Source organism: Mesocricetus auratus, unplaced genomic scaffold (assembly GCF_017639785.1).
Source record: "Mesocricetus auratus isolate SY011 unplaced genomic scaffold, BCM_Maur_2.0 Super-Scaffold_100676, whole genome shotgun sequence".
NCBI classification, from domain to species: domain Eukaryota; kingdom Metazoa; phylum Chordata; class Mammalia; order Rodentia; family Cricetidae; genus Mesocricetus; species Mesocricetus auratus.
In genome coordinates, this window is record NW_024429266.1 from 108,924,884 (window position 1) to 108,944,247 (window position 19,364).

The window sequence follows — 19,364 nt, forward strand, 5'->3', positions numbered from 1 at the left end:
TGTCTCCATGGAAAATGGATTGAAGGTGAAGGAAGCGGGCTGCGTGTGGTCTGACCACAGGTCACCTCCTTCTCCAAGGAAGGGGCAAGAGCAACATGGTTGGTTTCTGACAGAAGCAGGGACAGTAGCTGCAGAGCAGGCTGACTGTGGATCTTCCAGCAGAGCGCTTGCTTGGCCCCCTGAGGGTCTTCAGAATCTTCTATTAATTAACTCGAATCTGACCAATATTCTGTTGACACCAGGAACTAGCTTAGTGAAGGAATTCATAGTGACTCATGAGAGGGATGGGAAATACATTTCCTAAAATAGTAACGCCATCAGCAATAAACAGTGTTCACGCCAAATACCCACCAGCACGTTCTGCTAAAGCATCACCACTGCCCCGTAAAATAAGTGTCTGCCATGACTCTCCATGATATAATTAAGGATAACAGGGTGGGCTAGTCGGCTGCATCTTGGTAGCAACTGTTTGCAGTTGACTAACGTTAAGCGAACCTTCTCCTACAAGGGGCAAAGCGGAAGAGTGGACCAGAGCAAAGCTAGTCCTGAGGATGGCCCATCAGGGACTTGGCTGCAGTTAAGATTCTCCCATCCACTCTCTGCTCCCTCTGATGGCGTCTCCATTCAGAGAGTCACTCATGTGTCCCAGAATTGCATCCTCTGTGTCTGATTAGTGAAGAGAGTTGACATCTCTCTTCTAGGCCTAGCTATTAGACTCATGCAGTAAAGTGATGGAAAGGCAAAGAATCAACAGGCTGGTGTGAGTTATGCAGTTACTAGGAGAAGGAAAGGATGGGAAGCTGTAAGGCAAAGGACTTTCATTGCTGGAATTCACATGTTAGCTTTGTGGGTAGGCTCACCAGAATATATACCACAGGGGGCTGGGGAAATGACCCTATGGTTGAAAACACTAGGTGGTCTTACAAAGAACTGGAGCTTACCAGCACCAACCTCAGGAGACTTATATCTGTAAGGTGCCTATAACTCCACACCCAGGGGATTTGATGTCCTCCTCTGGGTTCTGTGGATACCCAATACACACACACACACACACACATGCACACGCATGTGTGTGTGTGTATATGCAATCATGTAAGCACACATACAAACAAACATGTACACTTGCATGCAATATATACTTAAATAAATAATACAAAACTAAGTCTTTAGGTAGTAAATCTTTGAAATGTGCAACAAAGACTTGGCATGGTGGCTCATGTCTATATTCTTAGTACTTGTGAGGCTGATGCAAGAGGCCCATGAGTCTGAGGATAAGATCTTTGTGTAACAGATAAAGGTGTCCATCTTGAGGGAGGCTCATAAAGACACAGATGTTCTAAAGGGAGGTGAAGCATCCCATTCATTTAAGGGCAGGGAAACTCCTTAAACTTAGGAAGTCCCTGAAACTGACCAGATTCACTAGGTCTTTCTCTCTGTTGGACTGCTGAGAGACAACAAATCCTAGCTTGCTAGAAAGCACTCAGACCAGCTGAGCCACCTGCAAAGGACCCTCTCCAGTCTGCTGAGGCTATGCAGTATGTTCCAGCTTTGTGAGCTGTCAGCCAGGCTAGGGTAGGCTTTTGTGATGCAGCTAAGTTTGAGTCATTTCTCCTGTAAGTAATCCTCCCACCGGTATTCCTATAATAACTCTACTGAAACTCATTGGTTCACCCAGTTAGAGTGGTGGTATCTTTACTATGGCCTGACCATTGTCTTAATTACTTTTTAGTTGCTGTGAATAGATACCATGATGAGTTTATTTGGGGTTCATAGATCAAAGGAGTTAGAGTCCGCAACCATCTTGGCAGAGCAGGCATAGCTTTGGACCAATAGTTGAGAGCTTCTGTCTTATTACAAAACCAAAAGGTAGAGAAAGAAGAGCTAACTGCAAATAATGTGGGCTTTTGAGACCTTCACCAACAAGGCCACACCTCCTGATCCTTCCTAAACAGTTCCACCCACTATTCAAACATGTGAGCCTACTGTCCTCATCCAAAGCATTACTGTCACTCTAGCAGTTCTCCATGTGGTGTGAGTAGGTCTTCATCTAAGTCTCCCAGGAGCAGTGTCACACAACAATCTGCTCTAAAAAGAAATGGAAACAAAAGTGGAATGTAACACTTACTGTTGGTCTCCTTCACAGCATGAAGTCTGGGCATGGGGGTGCTGTGTGAGTGGCTTCCTCCACATTCTATCATCCCTGGGGCAAGAAGCTTAATCAGAAAACATTTACAAAGTGTCTTGACCAAGTGCAGCATGTTGTGTTTGCTAAAAACCCATAATGAATGTGAAGCATAGCAAAGAAATAGTCTATTTTCACATTTAGAAGCAGGCTTAGAGTATATAGATTTCCTGGCGGGTTGCATTCAAATGAATGTTATTTGGCAATTACATTCATTTAGGAATTTTGTCAAATAGAATATGTTTCTCAACATAATTGAAGTTTTGGTTGGCATGTCCCAATAGCAATAGCATTGTCAATATCTGTATAATACAAATAGCTTCTGACTGTGTCACCTCGGATGACATGAAAGTCTCAGAATTGATTTTAAAGAGATTTAGAAGTTTAAGGAGGCTATGAGCAGTCTTAATTCTTAGTTGCTTTTCAAGAAATGAAATGAATGAAGCAGCTTGGTGGAGGTCCTGTCTCTTCCACAGGGGTGGAGAGATTGCTTAGGCAGGACTGTGCTCTTTTAAATGCTCCTCACAGGGGTCCCCAAGATGGCTCAGTGGGTTAAAATTAGCACCTGACACCAAGCATGACAGCTGAGTTAACTCCCTAGATTCCAACTGGTAGAAAGAGAGAACCAGTCCCTGGAAGCTGTCTTCTCACTTCCCCATGATCACCTATAGCAAACAATGTGCTCAAGAATTAATAAGTAACAGTATAATAAGGGTATTTTAAAAGAAAATAAACAAACCCTCTCCAATGAAACCCGGCTCCCCCACCCACCTGGCACCCCCATTGTACCACTATCCCGGAGCTGCCTGAACCTCCAGCTCTGAACTGGCCACTCATCTCCAGCTGCCTCCCCACTCATCCATTCTCTCCCCTGTCCCGTTTCATTGTCAACTTTCTGCTTTCTGTTTCTGGCTTTCTCTGCACCCCACTGACCTGCTATGTCAGTCTGAGCCAATGTATGGCTTTTCCTGTCTTCCCAACTTCAGTTGAAAATCTGTGTCTGTGACACACAGCACAGTTCCTGAGACTGAAAGCAGGCTCAGCCTTCTCTTAGGGTCCTCCAAGGAAGGCCACCCAGTGAGATGTGTCCAGCTGCTGAAGTTCAGCATGGCTCCCAGGGTTCCCTGCCATGGCACCCGGGTTTTTGTACACAGCTAGAGTGGCTTCCCTGCTTAAGGACCCACTTTGGTTATGAACCAGCATCCCTTGGACTCTGCACTTTAATGCCGGGACCCTACCTGACAGTCCTGCCCTTCCATATGGCGTGTTTTCTTAGAGATGACCTGTGTATTTGCTGCTTACAGTGTCTGGTTACCCAGATGTGTCCTTTGACCATCTATCCGGTCTAGATGAATTTAAATGAGTGATTTCTGTTCTCGTTTCTGACTGTAATTCTTGTTGGGTAGGAAGCAGTATACCCAGTTATGACTCAGAGGCTCAGAGGCTCTTTGGGGCTGATGCCAGAGAAGCAAGGCGAGTGTCTTGCTTTTCTGACGTTTCTTTTTCCCCATGGAAATTACACAAGTAAGAATCTAGCCTGACGTGGGAGAGAGCAAACATAAACCACTCCAGCTACAGCATGTGACAGTTGATTCTGGCGAAACGAGTCTCTTGGAGCCCGCCATCTCCTTCGCTTTTCCACCTGTCCCAGTCAGGGGCCTGAGCTGCATCGCTCTCTGTGTGGAGCAGACCCGCAGTTTCTGAGGCAGGTTTCAACCTGGATCCCACTTCACGGGAGGCTAAACCTAGGGAGTCTGCTTTCTTGTCTCTGTTGTGACCCCAGGAGTGGGGCTGCTGGCTCATAGATCTCCCTGGCTATGTTTTGCTTTGGTTTGAATTCTCTTCTCTTCGCCGTGTCTTCACCTGGCTCTTTGCTGATCAGTCTCCATCCCTACCAAGAAATAAATGGAATAAATGGATTTGTTGATGTCCTGGAGATGCTGGGTCCCAGTAACGAGGGAGCCTCTGCCTCCTGATGCTGCTTGCCTTTAGTCTTCCTTCCCCTCTGTCCTCGTCTCCTAACTACCTGACTTTCCTCCAGGTTCTCCTGCGTATTCTTTCTTCCTTCATCTCCCATCTCCTCCTCCCCTTTCTTACATAGTCTATTGCTTTCTTTTTTTCCTCAGTACGGGAATTGAACCCAGGTCCTTACACATGTCAGGCAAGTGCTCTATGGGTAGGGAGAACCATCTCCTCAACTCTGGAGTCCATTATTTCACTCAGTGATCCATGTCCAATTCAGTGAGACTGAAACTGGAGGCTTTATGAGTTACTTTTCTCATTGCTCTGATTAAATGTATGTCAAAAGCAACTTAGTGGGAGTGAGGGTTTATTTGGGCTCTCAGTTTGAGAGCCCAGTCCATCGTGGTAGCAGGAGCATAAGGCAGCTGGCATAGGAAGCAGAGAAAGGCCATGCTCAGCTCTCCTCATTCGATTCATTCAGTACAAGCCCCCAGTGCAAGGGTTGGTGCTATGAATGAGTCTTTCCCTTCAGGTAACACAATCTGGAACCCACCTCGCAGACATTCCCAAAGATTTCTCTACTTGACACTCAGTAGGGACCATCATGGGGAGGAGCCACTCAAACACAGGTTGGGTGAGCCTAGCGGCAGCACTGAAGTCCAGGCTGAGGAGCAAAGGGAGGCCGAGGAGCACAGGGAGGCTGCAGGAGAGCATCCACCCACATAACAGCCACTCTGCACTTACTGTTGGAGATGAATTATTCAGGGGTGCTTTGGAGGGCTCTTTCTAGCTCCCCACCTCTACAACCATAGCTAAACCGTATGTTCAGCTTGTGGAGGGACTTTTCAGATGAGTCGATATTCATTAGGTTAAAACCTCACTAATTTAATTAGTATTTATTTTTAATTTGGTATAATATAGAGTCATTTTTCAGCTAAACTAATACTTAATCCTGTCCATTACACAAAAATGGTGTCACAGACCCACTGTAGTAGACTACATTTAGGGGCCCTTTGAGCTTTGTCCCAGTATTTCATCCATGAATATGTGTGGGCACTGCCAAAGGGACTTTGCAGATGGAGCCAAGACTGATAAATAATCATTAATAATCAAGATGGACCCACTGTGATTGCCTGAAACCTAAGACGCAGAAGAGGAGAAGATCCAGTAACTTGAAGCAAGAGAAAGCTTCAGGTGCAGCTGCCTCATGGGAAAAGGCCTGAGACAATCCGGCATAATGAGTGTGAATCAGCGTGTGATGGGTTCTCCCAGAAAGCCTTCGGAAGACAGGCAGCTCTGTCTACATATCTACCTTCTCAGACCCTGAACTGGTCTAACTGTGCTCTGCTGGCTTCTGTCTGCACTGGGCTGCAGTAAGTAAGGTTGGAGGTGAGGGTTTCAGTAAGCCACTAGTGAGTGCGAACCCAGTACACCTGCTAAAGCAGCTTTGTGCTCTGGGAGGGAGCTTGTAAGCGTGGCGTCTTTCAGGACTCCCCGGTCACCGAATCTTACGCTGTGAAGATGGGTCTAGATGTACATTTCTGACAAACACATGGGCAGTTCTCCACATACCAGCCCTTGCAGACTTCTGCTGTCCTACAGTACTTCTTAGACATCGCAGGAAGACCCGGTGGATCCTGAAATTGGTGTGTTGAGGCTGTTGTATAGGATAGCTCAGTGGAATCTCCATGGAGGTGGCTTAGTGGGAGAAGCTCCTGCCATGCAAGTGTGAGGACTTGAGTTCAGACCCCAGGAATCCATGCAAAAATCTGGACATAATACACACATTTGTGTTCCCAGCACTCCTGGGGTGAGATGTGAGGCAGACACAAGGGAATAACCTAAAAGCTCATAGGCCGGCTAGCTAGCCTGGTGGTGTAATACCACAGAAACAAGAGAGACCCAGCCTCAAAAAAAGGTACAGGGCACGAACCAATTTATGAAAGTTTTCCTCGGATGTCCACATATACACCATGGTGTACACACACACACACAGAGAGAGAGAGAGAGAGAGAGACAGAGACAGAGACAGAGACAGAGAGAGACAGAGAGAGACAGAGAGACAGAGGCAGAGACAGAGAGACAGAGAGACAGAGGCAGAGACAGAGAGACAGAGAGTCTCAGAGCATAGAAGATATGCATTATCAGAATGCCTTGCAAAACATTACAGACAGGAGTGTTGGTAAAACTTTACCTCTCTCTCTCTCTCTCTCTCTCTCTCTCTCTCTCTGTATCTGTGTGTGTGTGTGTGTGTGTGTGTGTGTGTGTGTGTGTGTGTGTATTTGCACCCATGTGTTCCTGGGAACATTTGTGTATGTGTGTCTCTCTCTGTGTATGTGTATCATAAAATGAGCAGGAGTGTATAAAAAGTGCTGCTCCAATAGGATACCTTGACACGTAAACCTTTCCAATGAGGCCAGCCTTCCTGACATGGTGCAATAGTTCCTTAGCTTGTTACTGTGATAAAAATCACTGACACAAGCAACTTAAGGGAAAAGGGATTTATCTGGCTTACAATTCCAGGGTACAGTCCAACACTGTGGGGAAATCAAGGTGGAAGGAATTTGAAGCAGCCGGTCCCATCACACCCGGTGTGACATCACATCTAGCATCATGTCATGCACAGTGTCATGTCATGCCCAAAGTGTCATGTCATGTCACACCACAGAATCATACTATATGCCCTGTCAAGAGCAGAGCAAAATGAATAAATGCACACACTTGCTCCATTCTTATGCTTCAGCATTCCCTGCCTAGGGAATATTGACACCCACAGTGGATGGTTCTTCTCACCTTGGTGTAATCAAGATAATCACTCACAGACTTACCCATAGGCTAACCTAATCTGGATGACCTCTCAAAGAGACCCCCTTCCCAGGGGTTCTATAATGTGTAAAGTGGACAGTTAATACTAACATACATGGAGTGCCATCAGCCCCAGTGCCTAAAGAGTTCCGGGGAGAATGTAGGTGACAGTTATGTGACTTGATCTGTTTATGGGGGCTGCTGGCAGTGGACCTATCCCAGGAGTATGAACTGGCTTTTTGGAGCCCATTCCCTATGGTGGGATACCTTGATCAGCCTTGGTACAGAGGGGAGGGGCGTGGTCCTGCCTCAAGTTGGTATGCCAGACTTTGTTGACTCCCCAAGAGAGGCCTTACCCCCTCTGAGGAGTGGATGGAGGCTGGGAAGTTAGGAGGCAGGGAGATGGGAAAAAGGGAGGAAGATGTAACTGAGGTTTGTATGTAAAATGAAAAAACAATTTAATAGTAATTTAAATAAAAAGAAGACCAATAAAAAAAAGAGTTCAGAGGAGCCTGGGTCCAGATTTTGCAGCTTGATGCGGCTGCATCTCTATAGAGGTAGCATTTGCACACCTGTCTTCAATGCACTTTGAGAACACAAGGTCATTGCTAATTTAAAGATGAGACCTTTATATTGACGGCATCCTGCAATTACTAACAAGAGCTCGGCATCCGCCATTTAGTCAGGAAGCAAAGAAGTTGTTGTAGAACAAACTGAAATAGCCGAGGCCTCAAGGACCACTGCAACCCTGTTAGAGTGCTGTCCTGCTGACCACTGTGTATTGGTTTATTTATTTTGGCTTCTGTCTTCTGTCTCTGACCACAAAGCCCAAACCACAGGAAGGCAGAAAAGTACAATAAATGGGCTTTCTCTACCCACCCCTGACAATCACCTGACCGCTTATGGAGTCATGTGAATGGATCCACCCTGGCAGATGCCAGCTCTGGCAGAGGACCTGTTAGTTCTCTGACATGTGAATAGCAGGAGTGCACCTGTGATTCCCAGGTGCTGGACCCTGACAGCTGCTCCCACTGGAAGGTGGTCGGTCACCAACCATGGATGAATCAGGAAATGACAGCTTTTGTTAATCCTGGGTTTTACAGGGTGAAAAGATGCTTGCCACGGGTTATCCTTTCCAATTCTGTGGCAGCTTCCTGCAGTTTGTGTTGAAGTATCCACAGATGTAGTGGATGGTCTTTGGAAGCAGTAGGAAGAAAACACAGCTCCTTAAGACCAAAGAGGGAGCTCAGCATTCTCTGAGGAGCAGGATCAAGACCCCAGGGAAGGCCAGGCAGTGGCCTCCGAAGAGTTCTGTGTATCAGACTAGCCAGGAGGAACCAAGGCTAACACACTTGTCAGGAGATGAAATGATTATCCCACCCATGCTATAGGTATGAGGGCTGACCTATGCGCGCTGCCACTATATAGAACCACAGGACTTCATCAGGCCAGGAGGGGCACCCCAAGAGGGAGAAGTACTGTTTCCCATGATTGGGTTAAGTTTGAGCATTGGGCTCAGTTCTAATTGCCTTAATAACAAGATCATCAGATTTGTTTGTACCCTGAATGGCGTGCCAAGCACAGGAAGGCAGCATAAGTCCATATAGAGCAGTCTCACATTTGTTTAAAGACAGAGTCCATACAGCATGAGGGGTATCACAAGCGGCCACTGGAGTCCAGTCTAAGACACAGGTCTTGAAATGGCAAATCTCTGAGAAGCCTTGGGTGTGGATGTTGGTTTTATTAGCTTAATTCCTGAAATCTCAAATTCATTTCAACAGTGTTGTCCCTGAAAAGTAAATGTGGTTAGTGGTCTCCAATCACCAGGATGGTCCATGACAGCACCAAAAGGGGCTGCTCACCTTTGCCCTCTGTCGGAGCCCTGATGTGTGAGAGGCTTGTTCTCAGTCTACTTGTCCTCGGAGTTGTGGTGCGAAGCCAGCTTGGCTTCCTGTTTCTTCTTCTCTTCTGAGTCTGAAAGTGACATCCACGGTGGTTTTTAGTGCCATCTGCAAGCTGTGGCACGTCACACCACTCGATGATCACCTATGTGCACAACCACCTCAGACCACTGAAGGAAGGCAAAAGCAGCTTTCAGCATTTATTTAAAAATCAGCAAATCACTAATATCCTTTTACACAAGTTAAGCTAAAGATGGAGTTGCAATTCCTAGTTGACTAACAGCCTAAAACAATGTGGGATTTCACAGGAGGATTTTGTCTAGACATCTAGAACTTCCATGATGCCCTATAAATATGCTAATTAACAGAATATTTGAGGTCAGGTTAGTGTTTTAAGATTTTGAAAGCATTTTCCTTTCCTTGAATCTATGGATGTCCCGCTTTTCTAAGTGGCACAGCAGGGAGACCTAAAGTATTATAAAAATGTCAGAATCTGGTTTTTAAAGCAAAAGCCCTGCATAATTCGGTATCCCGAGCCTACGTTTTCTTACACACATTTTCGGTGATTAAACGTCTCTTTTGATGCTCGGCCTCTGTGGTCTGCTTCCGGGGTGGTGAATCTACCCTGCCTCCTCTCCCACATCATATAAATCCAAGTCCAAATTATTTTTACCAACTACCCATTAAATATTAATCAGTGTTTCTTGGTTTTGAGCCCGTAGGTCTTACTTACAAGATGTTACGGGGAGTGGCTAGAAAGCCTGCCAGTTCAAATCCCTTGGCTTGGCATAATTCAGCCATAAGTACCAACTCCAGGAGCTCTCTCTGCTTGACTTGCTCTCTCTTAAGTGGAGAGCTGAAGGAGCCTGAGACATTTTACTCGCTCTGCTGCCGTATTGACCCAATCAATAGTAGACATGGACACTGGATGAATTTTGATTCCCAAATCTGAGAGCACACCCCTCTGAAACTGCTGTGACTGGTTCTGAGTTCCGGAAACCCTTCGTGCTCATGAGATTATGGCCATTCTCTTATCTGGGTTATGAGCTAATGGACTGTATTTCAGATAAGGGAGGCATATTCTGTCCAGACAGGGTGTAATGGAAAAGATGCTGAAGTGTTTGACCACCCCACTGAGTGTGCCTTCTTCCAGGAACCAGCTGGGGGCCAGGAACTTCCCATGTTCTGTGGGCTCCGTCAGACATCTCTATCCCCAAAAGGGATGGCTTCCATGGAGACAGAAGGATAGTGATGTGATGCTGTCAGCTCTCCCCTGTGCCCTTTGGTCCCCTGAGTTGAAGGAGCCCCAGCTACTCATTTGTATCAATGGGAGAAAAAAGCACAGAATGCACCACCTGTAGCTCATGGCAGGGAGGGTCCAGAACCAATTTATAAGCTCTCATTTGGAACCTTGCCTCTCTGTAAGGCCTTGGACTGTATCCCAACTGGAAAAAGGTGATCTACGTAGATTCGGGATGAAAAGGCCAGTCTCCTCATTTAGGAACTTGCAAATGTCACCACACATCAGTAGTTATGGGGGGTTGCATACTGGTTGCTTAGGGTGACAAGGAAATGATTTTCTGGCCAGAGTAGGCGACGACTCCAAGATGCAAATGGCTTACAGAAGGAAGGCTTTTTCATCTCTCCTGGCCATTGCTGGTCTAAGAGGCGAAACACATTTCCAGCGGAGGTGAGCCCAGACCATGGGTCTGACAGCAGGATTTACACCCACAGATGACAATAAGGATATGAAGCAGAGAGATCCCCAACCCCAGAGGAGAGGCATCCCCACAGTCTGGGGTTGGAGGCAGCGCTGTGTTCTCAGGCACTCTGGGATGGTCACACTGTCTTCACCTTCAACGACATTCTGCAGCCCCATGGAGAAAACCATAGCTACATGCTCAGGGACATACATTACTCCAGAATGTCCTTGTGCTGCTGTTTCAATGTGCTCAGGGACAGGTTTTTGGCTGTTATGCTTTTCTCCTTAGAACTCTTTCCCCCTCTCTCCTCCTAGACCTTAGAAACCCTGCCTTCCATTTGATGTGGGTGACTGTCCTGGGGATGTCTCACCTTTAGTCCAGAGGCAACCTGTTAAGAGACCAATGATACCAGTTTCTAAGATCACACTCCACAGTCTTGTGAACAGTTTGCCACTTGTCCACCAGAGTTCCCAAGTTCCCTTTTCTCTCTTGGTCTTTAGCACTTTTTATGTCCATTCTCCGTCCTCCTGCCCTTGTCCCATTTGTGGAGTTGAACAAGTTTCCCCGAGCCCACTGGCATCCATTTTACCCCTGCCTGCCTCTGTGCCACCTCTCTGGCATGTGGCTTTCACTGTATCAACAAACAAGCAAGTCCCATGAAGGATGTCCATTCCCAGATTCTGTGTGACCATCAGAACCCAGAAGCACCATAATATTCTTATAGTTTATCACCACGTGAAACGAGGTGTGTGTGTGTGTGTGTGAGAGAGAGAGAGAGAGAGAGAGAGACAGAGACAGAGACAGAGACAGAGACAGAGACAGAGACAGAGAGAGACAGAGACAAGCAGGCAAACAGCACTTTATTGATTAGGAGAGGTTCCCGATACTAAGTCAAGCCCTTGCTGCTCCATTTCTGTAAAGGTAGAAATACCTCAAAGTAGTTGTTACCCCAGCTCAGTGGAGAGGGCAGAGTCTCAGCACTCTCTCTGCATCTGGTCTTCCTCCTTTCCTTCCCTCCTCAGTTACTGAGCACTTGTGTGGATCTCACACAAACACTCCCAGGACTAGGTGAGGGCCTAAGGAGGTCACTGTGGCTTCTGACCATGACAGGATCTCACATGAGAGGTATAGCAGCTGACTGCATCATCCCAACACAGGAACTGGTGTCTGTCTGGCTCTTGTTCTAACCTGGAATGTAACTACAGTCCCTGGCACAGAGCCTGGGCTCAAAAGCCCTGTGCCTAAGGCCTGGAGGCTGTCACAGAAGTGGATGCTAAGGACCCCAAGCTCGACCTTCTGAATACTGCTTTGCTTTACCAAGCACAGGGCTATTGGAGGAGGTCATTTGCTCCTCTGCTTCTTAGATCTGCTAATTGCTCTCAGAAACACTCCTAATCTGTTCTCCTGCATCAATCAAATCAATCAGGGCCAGATCCCTATTTCTCTCAGTAGCCTAACTTAGCAGCCAGCAAGTAGCCCTTCTCAGGAGTCACTGACAGCCCTGTATCCCTTGGCATGGCAGACTCATACCTTCCAGTGGTAAGACCCTAGAGGGAATCAGGGGTCCTTTAGAGAGAAAGCCCTGTCTTAGCATACCTAGCATGGTGAGACCCTTCCCCGCCCCAAACAAATGCAGGAACCAGTCAAAGCAGCAGGAGACCCTCCCCCCCCAAACAAATTCAGGAACCAGTCAAAGCAGCAGGAGACCCTTGGCACCATACTGTCTTCCTACAAGCAGAATATGACCAGTTATCTATTGAGCAGAGGCCCCTGGAGGCAGGAGGATGGCCAGACCATTCAGGAAACCCCCAGTCTCCCCCTGGGAGGAAGATCCCTCCTGGCTCAGAGGCTCAGCCTGCTTGGGGCAGCTCCACTGTCTGTGGTCCCCAGAGGCTCACTGTCCTGTTCAGCTATTGGCTGTTTACACTCACCGCGAACTCTGGTTGTTAGTAAGCAGCCTTAAAAGGCAGGGAGTGTCCCTGCAGAGAGAGCCCTGGGCATCTCTGCTTGCACACAAGACTTGGTGGCAGCTGCAGGGGCGTGCCTCACCTGGAATCAACTGGAGAGGATGAATACTTCCAAGCTGTCCCGGGTGAATAAGATAAAACAATTTTGGAGGGTGAGTAGAAGGACGGGAATCAATTTATTGGAAAGAAATGTTTAATTTTGAAGGTGGGGGTGGGGGCAGCTAGCCACAGGGTGAGACTTTTAAAGTGAGAGTTCCTTATTTTACAAGGCTCCCACTGGAGGTTCCGCTGGCTGTGTTTGATGCCTTGCCAAAGGTTGGGATTTAATTTTAACTAATCTGCAGCAGATGCAATCAGCAGTCAGCTCAGCATTGATATTTGCTCAAAGCAAAAGTTTTCTGTAAAAGGCAGGTTAGCCTTTAGCCACAGTGTTACCTGGTCCCTGGGTACCAGACCGCACCTCCTGAGCGTAACCTCAGGAGCAGACCTGGGAGTCATGGGTGGGTGTGGGCTGAGAGAGAGTCTGGAAAATGAAGCGCACAGGTGTGTTTCCTTCTGGCACTCTGTTTCTTCGGAAACCCTGACTGACCAGAGGGAAGAAAGCTAAGGAAATCGGGAGCTTTGAGTTGTGCTCACAGAGCTAAGGGAAGACGGAAGGAGCTACCATCCACTCCCATGTGGGATGCTCTCACACTGTACACGGTCAGCAGGACCCTGTGCTATTGACCCCAGGCTGGGTAGTCACAGACAGCTTGTGGAATCATTTGGCTCACCCCACAGGATGGCAGAGCCCTGTGAAAATCTCTTCTTAATCTCAGGTGCAACAGGAAAGGATTCTCTCCAGAGAGAGACTTGGGGTGATGGGTCGTGCCTATATTGAATGTCAATGTCAGATTCAGATACTGTTTAGGAATCTGGGGATCAAGGACCCGTTATAAAGGGAGGTTTCTGACTTGCTGTGATGCTGTGGGAGTCTGTGGTATTTTGAAGCCAGAACTGGCACCTTGCTTGCAGAAATGCCTTTAATCGATGAGTAGATAAGCAGTCATGCTCCTAACCCCTTTCTTACAGCACAGAAACTGCTTTCTTCTCTCTGGCTGATGCTCTGAGGAGCTTAGGAAAAGCCTGAGTGTACGGATGGATTTTTTCAGTTGTATGTTGAGCCACAATATCCATTTACTTTGACTTGCAATAATCATAATGTGAGTTTGCAAGGAATTAAAGATCAAGGTGTCTATGGGCTACTTGATACAACCAAACCAAATTCTTCCCAAGTTAAGGCATCTATGAAGTACATAAGTATGTATTTCTTCTGAGCAGGGAGAAGGATATTAACAATAGTTAATATTCAGGTATACTCTAGGCAGCCTGCACTGCTCTGGGCTGCAGAGACCTGGGTTCTGTGTCAACCTCCAGATCTTGGGCAGCTGTTTCATGCTATGTAGAAAGTAGGTGGTCCCCTCAGTTCTGGAAGTTATCTGAACAGCATGATTTCTCTTCTCCACCCCCCCCCACACCAAACATCTGCCTGGCAGTGACTGGAGAAGTTTGACTAAATTTCTTATCCTGGGCTTTCTATTAGAGAATCTCCCAATATCTTAGGACCCAGCTCCAGACTCTTCAGATTCTTCCTCGGGGTCATGGGTTTGGTGAATCAGGTACCTGATGAACCTCAGGCTAGTTCAGTTCTGAGTTTCTTCTTCTGCAGACTGAATCTCATTTTAGCCTTGAGCATTTGTATGCCCAGAAAACCCCTTGCACACTGCTCCCCAGTGCTTCAAACATTATGGTTTAATTGAGAAGGGTTCCCCAGGGCCCAGACGTGATCTTTCTTTTCGCCATGCCCCATGGCAATTCAAAGGGACTCCCTCTGGTGGCTCTAAAGCAATGCCCAGGATCTTACCAGCCAACAACAGGTCTAGATAATGCAGAGAATTCTGTACAATCTGAGGAATTCCTCAATTATTTAGGAAATGGAAATGGGTGACATAATTACTCTTGTTGTCTGGTCTCTGAATTATTTATCCTCTTTTCAGTGGTAGTTTTATGATAATTGCTCCAAGCTGCTATTAAGGACTTCTTTTAAAACTCAGAAATAGATTAGAAAACAGTGCCAAAGAAAGGATTTAAAAGCGTCTTAATGGCATGGCAAGTCAGCTTCCCACTCACCTCACCCTCTCTGCCTCATCCTGAGTGGGTCTCCACTCCCAGGGAGTCTGGGCTGCATAGTACTCCCTAGTACTCCGACCTGCCCAGTGTGAACCATCTGCAGGAAAAGGTGAATTTGAAAAAAAAGCACAGCTGTCTGTGTGTGTGTTGTGGGGGTGGTTGGGAGGGGGGTACCAGGACTCCTTTAAGATGACAAGGACAGTTTGTTTGGGGCATTGGCATGAAATGAAACTATGATATCACTAACAACAATAATACAAAAGTCTTGAGAACAGTTTTGGTTCTCCTATGATTTTGATGTTTTGGGGGGATGTTTTGACACAGGGTCTTACTATACAGTTCCAACTGACTTGGACTTCACTGTGCAGCACAGGCTGGCTTTAGATTCATCAGCCCCCTGCCTCGGCCTCCTGAGTTCAGGAAGTACAGGCATGCCTCATGCCTGATTCCAACATGGTTCCATTGGTAGTGAGGGATTATAAGAAGGTTGTTTAGACAAACCAGGGTTGCTCCTGCCTGCAGTGATAGGAAGGGTTTGGAATCCCTGTCTCGGTTGCTTCAGTATTTAGACTGTACTTAGAATAACTGGATGATGACCACTTGATTTCTCCAGGAAAAAACCTTCAAATATGATTATTAGATATGTCCTAAGGCTATTGACTTAAACATATTTTATGATGAATATCTACATATTGGTGAAGAAAACCCAGTTTTACAAGAAGAGAAATAGTAGCCTCTTCTTTTCCGTGCTAATGTTTATGATGTGAGATTACTGAAACTGAGCATTTCACAGGTCACAGCCATGAAAAGTGGAGAGCTGGGGCAGGGCGGGGCACCTCACAGGAATGAGGCAGGGCAGTTCACAGGATTCAAGACAGTTAGTTCTGTCCTGTCTTTCCCATGTTTTGTCCAAGGCAGTCAGTATTTCTCCATCCTTCACTTTTCTGAGTTGTAATCCTGTGGGGAAGAGGGCCAAGTGCAGATCAAATCAGCAGGCTTCTCTGGGTGGTAGGTCAGTATCATCAGTAAGGACTCCTTTCCCCTAATTTTTGATACTCAGACTCTTGCCTCGTCTCTGTAAGTCAGAGTCCCATGCAATAGGCAAGAACCACATGCGCATCTCTAGACAGTAGAGTCAGAACAAGTGTCTATGGGGGCTCCATTGGGTCTCTCCTCATCTCCTGCTAGGGTTCTGATGGCCATTTCCAAACAACTGAGCTCGGTGAAGTACAAGTTGTGGTTGCAGCGATTCCTCTCTCCCCTGGTAGGACTAAGTACTCTTCAGCCACCTGAATTTTTAATTCCCTAATGGAGCACTTGTCTTCTCAAGAGCTGTGAACTCCAGGTTTTATCAGTAGAGCTCATGAAAACAATCTATTCCTCCTGTTTATGTGTGTCATGCATGTACAGCAGCCTTCTCAGATATGAAATATGCAGGGATCATTCCAGTCTTTTTTGTTAACGAGTTTACAGTATTGTAAAGGTGTAGGGATCAGGAGTCATGATAGGGTGCCTTGGGATATCTCAATCCGGCGTTCATCTGCTGTGACTCTTTCTAGTCTCAAGAACTTGGCTCACAGCTTCCCAACCGTAAGTAGAGTCCTCTTGTGCTTGACTGTCTGTGCAAGTGTGAAGTTATCTGCTCAGGACATACATTCCACATATGCCAAACCAGACGCTCTGGGAGTGTGAAGTGTTTATTTCAGTGTTCAGCCAGTCTCTGTGCTTTTAAACATCTTTGCATGTTACCTAAAAGAACAACTGGATAATAAGAAAACACTCATCTTTTTTGAAACACTTGCCCAGCTGGAATTCTGATCCTGGGTAGTTAAAAGCCTCTCCAAAATGGCGTGTCTTCCTGCTCAAGTTTGTCTTGTATGAAACAACCCTAGTCAGGACTTCATCAGGGAGGAAGAGACATCTTTGAATATGGCTTTCAGATGTGTCTTTACCTCTCTATAGTTGGGTGAAAGAAACTGAGTTGCTTCCTCTGAGAACCTTGGACACTTACCCATTATGTGACCAATGCCAATGAAAAAGTTCTCATCCAGTGAATATACTGGAACCAATTGTGTGACTGTGACCAGGGAAGACAGTTGTAGGCTACCCTTAATACCAAATTCTAATGTGGCCACAGTTTCATGAAGATTTTATAGTAACAGGACAAAGAAAGTCATAGATAAATCAAGGCACTTGTAAAATACATTGGTGGGGACATCAGGTAGGCAGCTACAGCACACTGGGGAATCTCTGCTATAGAACTCAAATGCTATCTGATGGCCATAAGAAGAATCTGTTGGTATATTCCAAAAAAGATTTTGCCTAGCAACAACAAAAATGGATGTTAAATCAAATATAGTAGTGGGCAATGGATGGCTATTAAGGGAGTTAGAATAGCCCAAGATGAATTATCTACCGATTTGTAGCATTCCAGCTGTCTATAGCCGTGGTCTTCCCAACCAGTCAGCCTTTAACACAGGTATGGCTTTGTTTTCTATCAACTTCAGTTTACACTTGTTTAGACTGGCTTTCTCTGAGTCACATGGCCTGGTATTTTCTTTATGTAGTGGAACTAGGAAAGACTATCTTAAATCTATTAATACACAGAGGGACTAAGATATTGAGTATGCATCCTGCCCAACCTGCAAACACACCAGTATGGTCTGCCAATGAACAATTGATAGACAGACAACATGGAATTAGGATTTGGGATCTTTGGCATGTTTTCATCTGTCTGAACTCACATTTCTTCCTCTGTAGATGAAGTTGGTAATAGTATCCCCCCCCCGCCGCAAGGTAGTTGTGATGATATTGGTGGTGTTTGTGCACACAGTAGGAACTATACTGGTAATATCCTGATTGGCATCTTACAAAGAGGCAGGTTGGTTGTGTATTCAGAGCTTCATTGTTCCTCTGACTTACTCGGAGTTTCCACCCATGTCTTTGTCTGATGTGGTGTTCAGGATGGTGATGGTTAGGGCACATGATGATGCCTGCTGAAGAAGGAAAACGTTGCTACCTATGGAGCCTGTCAAGATAGTACAATAAATGACCACATATGTCTGGTGGCCCCTTCTTCCCTTCCTCTGGGGCAGGGATTAACAGTGTTTGGATTTGAACTTTTCCTTGTGCATTGGCTTTTATTTTTGTGTATGTTTTTTTTTCACGTATACCCCATCAAACTGCTCCCAGCTCTGGGAAGGAGAGAGAGCCAATAGGTTTCTTTCTCTAGACCTTCATGGTCCGGCTCACAAGTCACAGTCACCATGACAACAGCCATGGTGTCTGGTAAGCTCTTTATCCTATCAGATAAGTCCTTAGATTCTTTTTAACCAACTCCTAAAAATTCTTAGTTTGCATCTTTCTTCAATATTAAAAGATGTAGCTTAATAGGTGTTTGAGGACATCAAGGCTGCAAAGGCTGCCTGGTTGGTAGGGAACGATGAAAAACCAAGGGCCAGGAAGAGCTCTCTTCCTTCCAGAATTAAAAAAAAATCTGTGTGAAGTGGGTTTCCACTAACCTACCAGGGATGTAACTAATGTGGACAGGCAAGACTGGCCAGCAAGGAAACCCCCACCCTGCTCCAAGGGTCTGCTAGGAGAGTTAGAGCATCTTGCTTCTCACTCTTAGAGGCAGGGTGACTGGATCTGCATGGGACTGAGTTTACAGTAATACTCAGGCTTGGTCTGAATGGCAGAGAAATGTGCAGCAGCTCTGTGTTTTAGAATGCTAAGCCAGCAAGTCTTCCTGCCAGTTAGATTATATTACTCACTTTTACCTCATACTATCTTTTTTTCCTGCAGCTGTATTCAGGAACTCACCAGCCATGTGGTTTGCCTTAAAGAGATTTTTGGTCCCTGCTGTGGACCAGACAGATTCTTAAGGGTTACTATTGATTCCACACATGAATGCTTCTCTCTAATGGCCTAGAAGAAAGAACCAGGGGAAAGAAAGTCGACTTTTTTTCTCTAGAACTCTAAAAGGCCACAGAAATCCACCCCATTCTTGGACCACCATAGTTACTTAAAGGAAACAGCACTGGTCATTTTCTCAGGAGACAGCTGATGGAAGAACCATCCCCTAAGCAGCAAATCCCTCAGCATTTGGTTTTGTAGCTTGCTTTAACTGAGAGCCCAGAAAGAACATAGAAAGTGTCTGCCATCAGGCGATTTTGAAGAAAGTGTGGTAACTATTTCATAAAGGGGAAATTAATATGAGAAATGTACACTCCCTGATGAATTGCTTGATGCTAACAAAGATGTAGCCCCTGATGCAAAACTCACAAACAGACTTGTGAACTGGAAGGTAGGGGCTGGTAGTGAGAGCAGAAACTGGTGGCTACATTGAGAGTTTAGACTTTCCCTCTGCCTCTTATCCTCTAGAAAGTAGGCCATAGATGTGGTCATTAGGAAGGTGTACACAGAATTGATATTGTTATAAGGATTTTAGACTACTGTGATTTAAACTTGGTTCCTGGAATCTTAATGAAGAACACTAATTCTTATTATCCTTGACATGAGTTTGTAGAGACCACTTCTCGGAGGCAGGGAGACATACTAAGATGGCTTGAGCAGCAGTTCTCTCTTGTCTGTAAGCATGGATGATTGCTTGTCATCTGTGTTTTCATGACGAATAAATGACATCACCATACAATGTGCAAACATAGAGCCCCTT

General features: G+C 46.0%; 1 protein-coding gene across 4 annotated transcripts in view; it reads left to right on the forward strand.

Annotated features, from left to right (window-relative positions):
- Positions 1 to 19,364, forward strand: part of Dpp6 (dipeptidyl peptidase like 6) — an 890,647-nt gene that overhangs the window by 313,657 nt on the left and 557,626 nt on the right. The window contains exon 1 of one of the 4 annotated variants that reach the window (XM_040739407.1): positions 12,607 to 12,672. The exons of the other annotated variants lie outside the window; for them this stretch is intronic. Within the exon in view, the coding sequence (XP_040595341.1) occupies positions 12,622 to 12,672 (51 nt within the window). The 5' untranslated portion in view covers positions 12,607 to 12,621. Of the gene's footprint in view, positions 1 to 12,606; positions 12,673 to 19,364 lie in introns of those variants that run through there. 4 annotated transcript variants of the gene reach the window in all.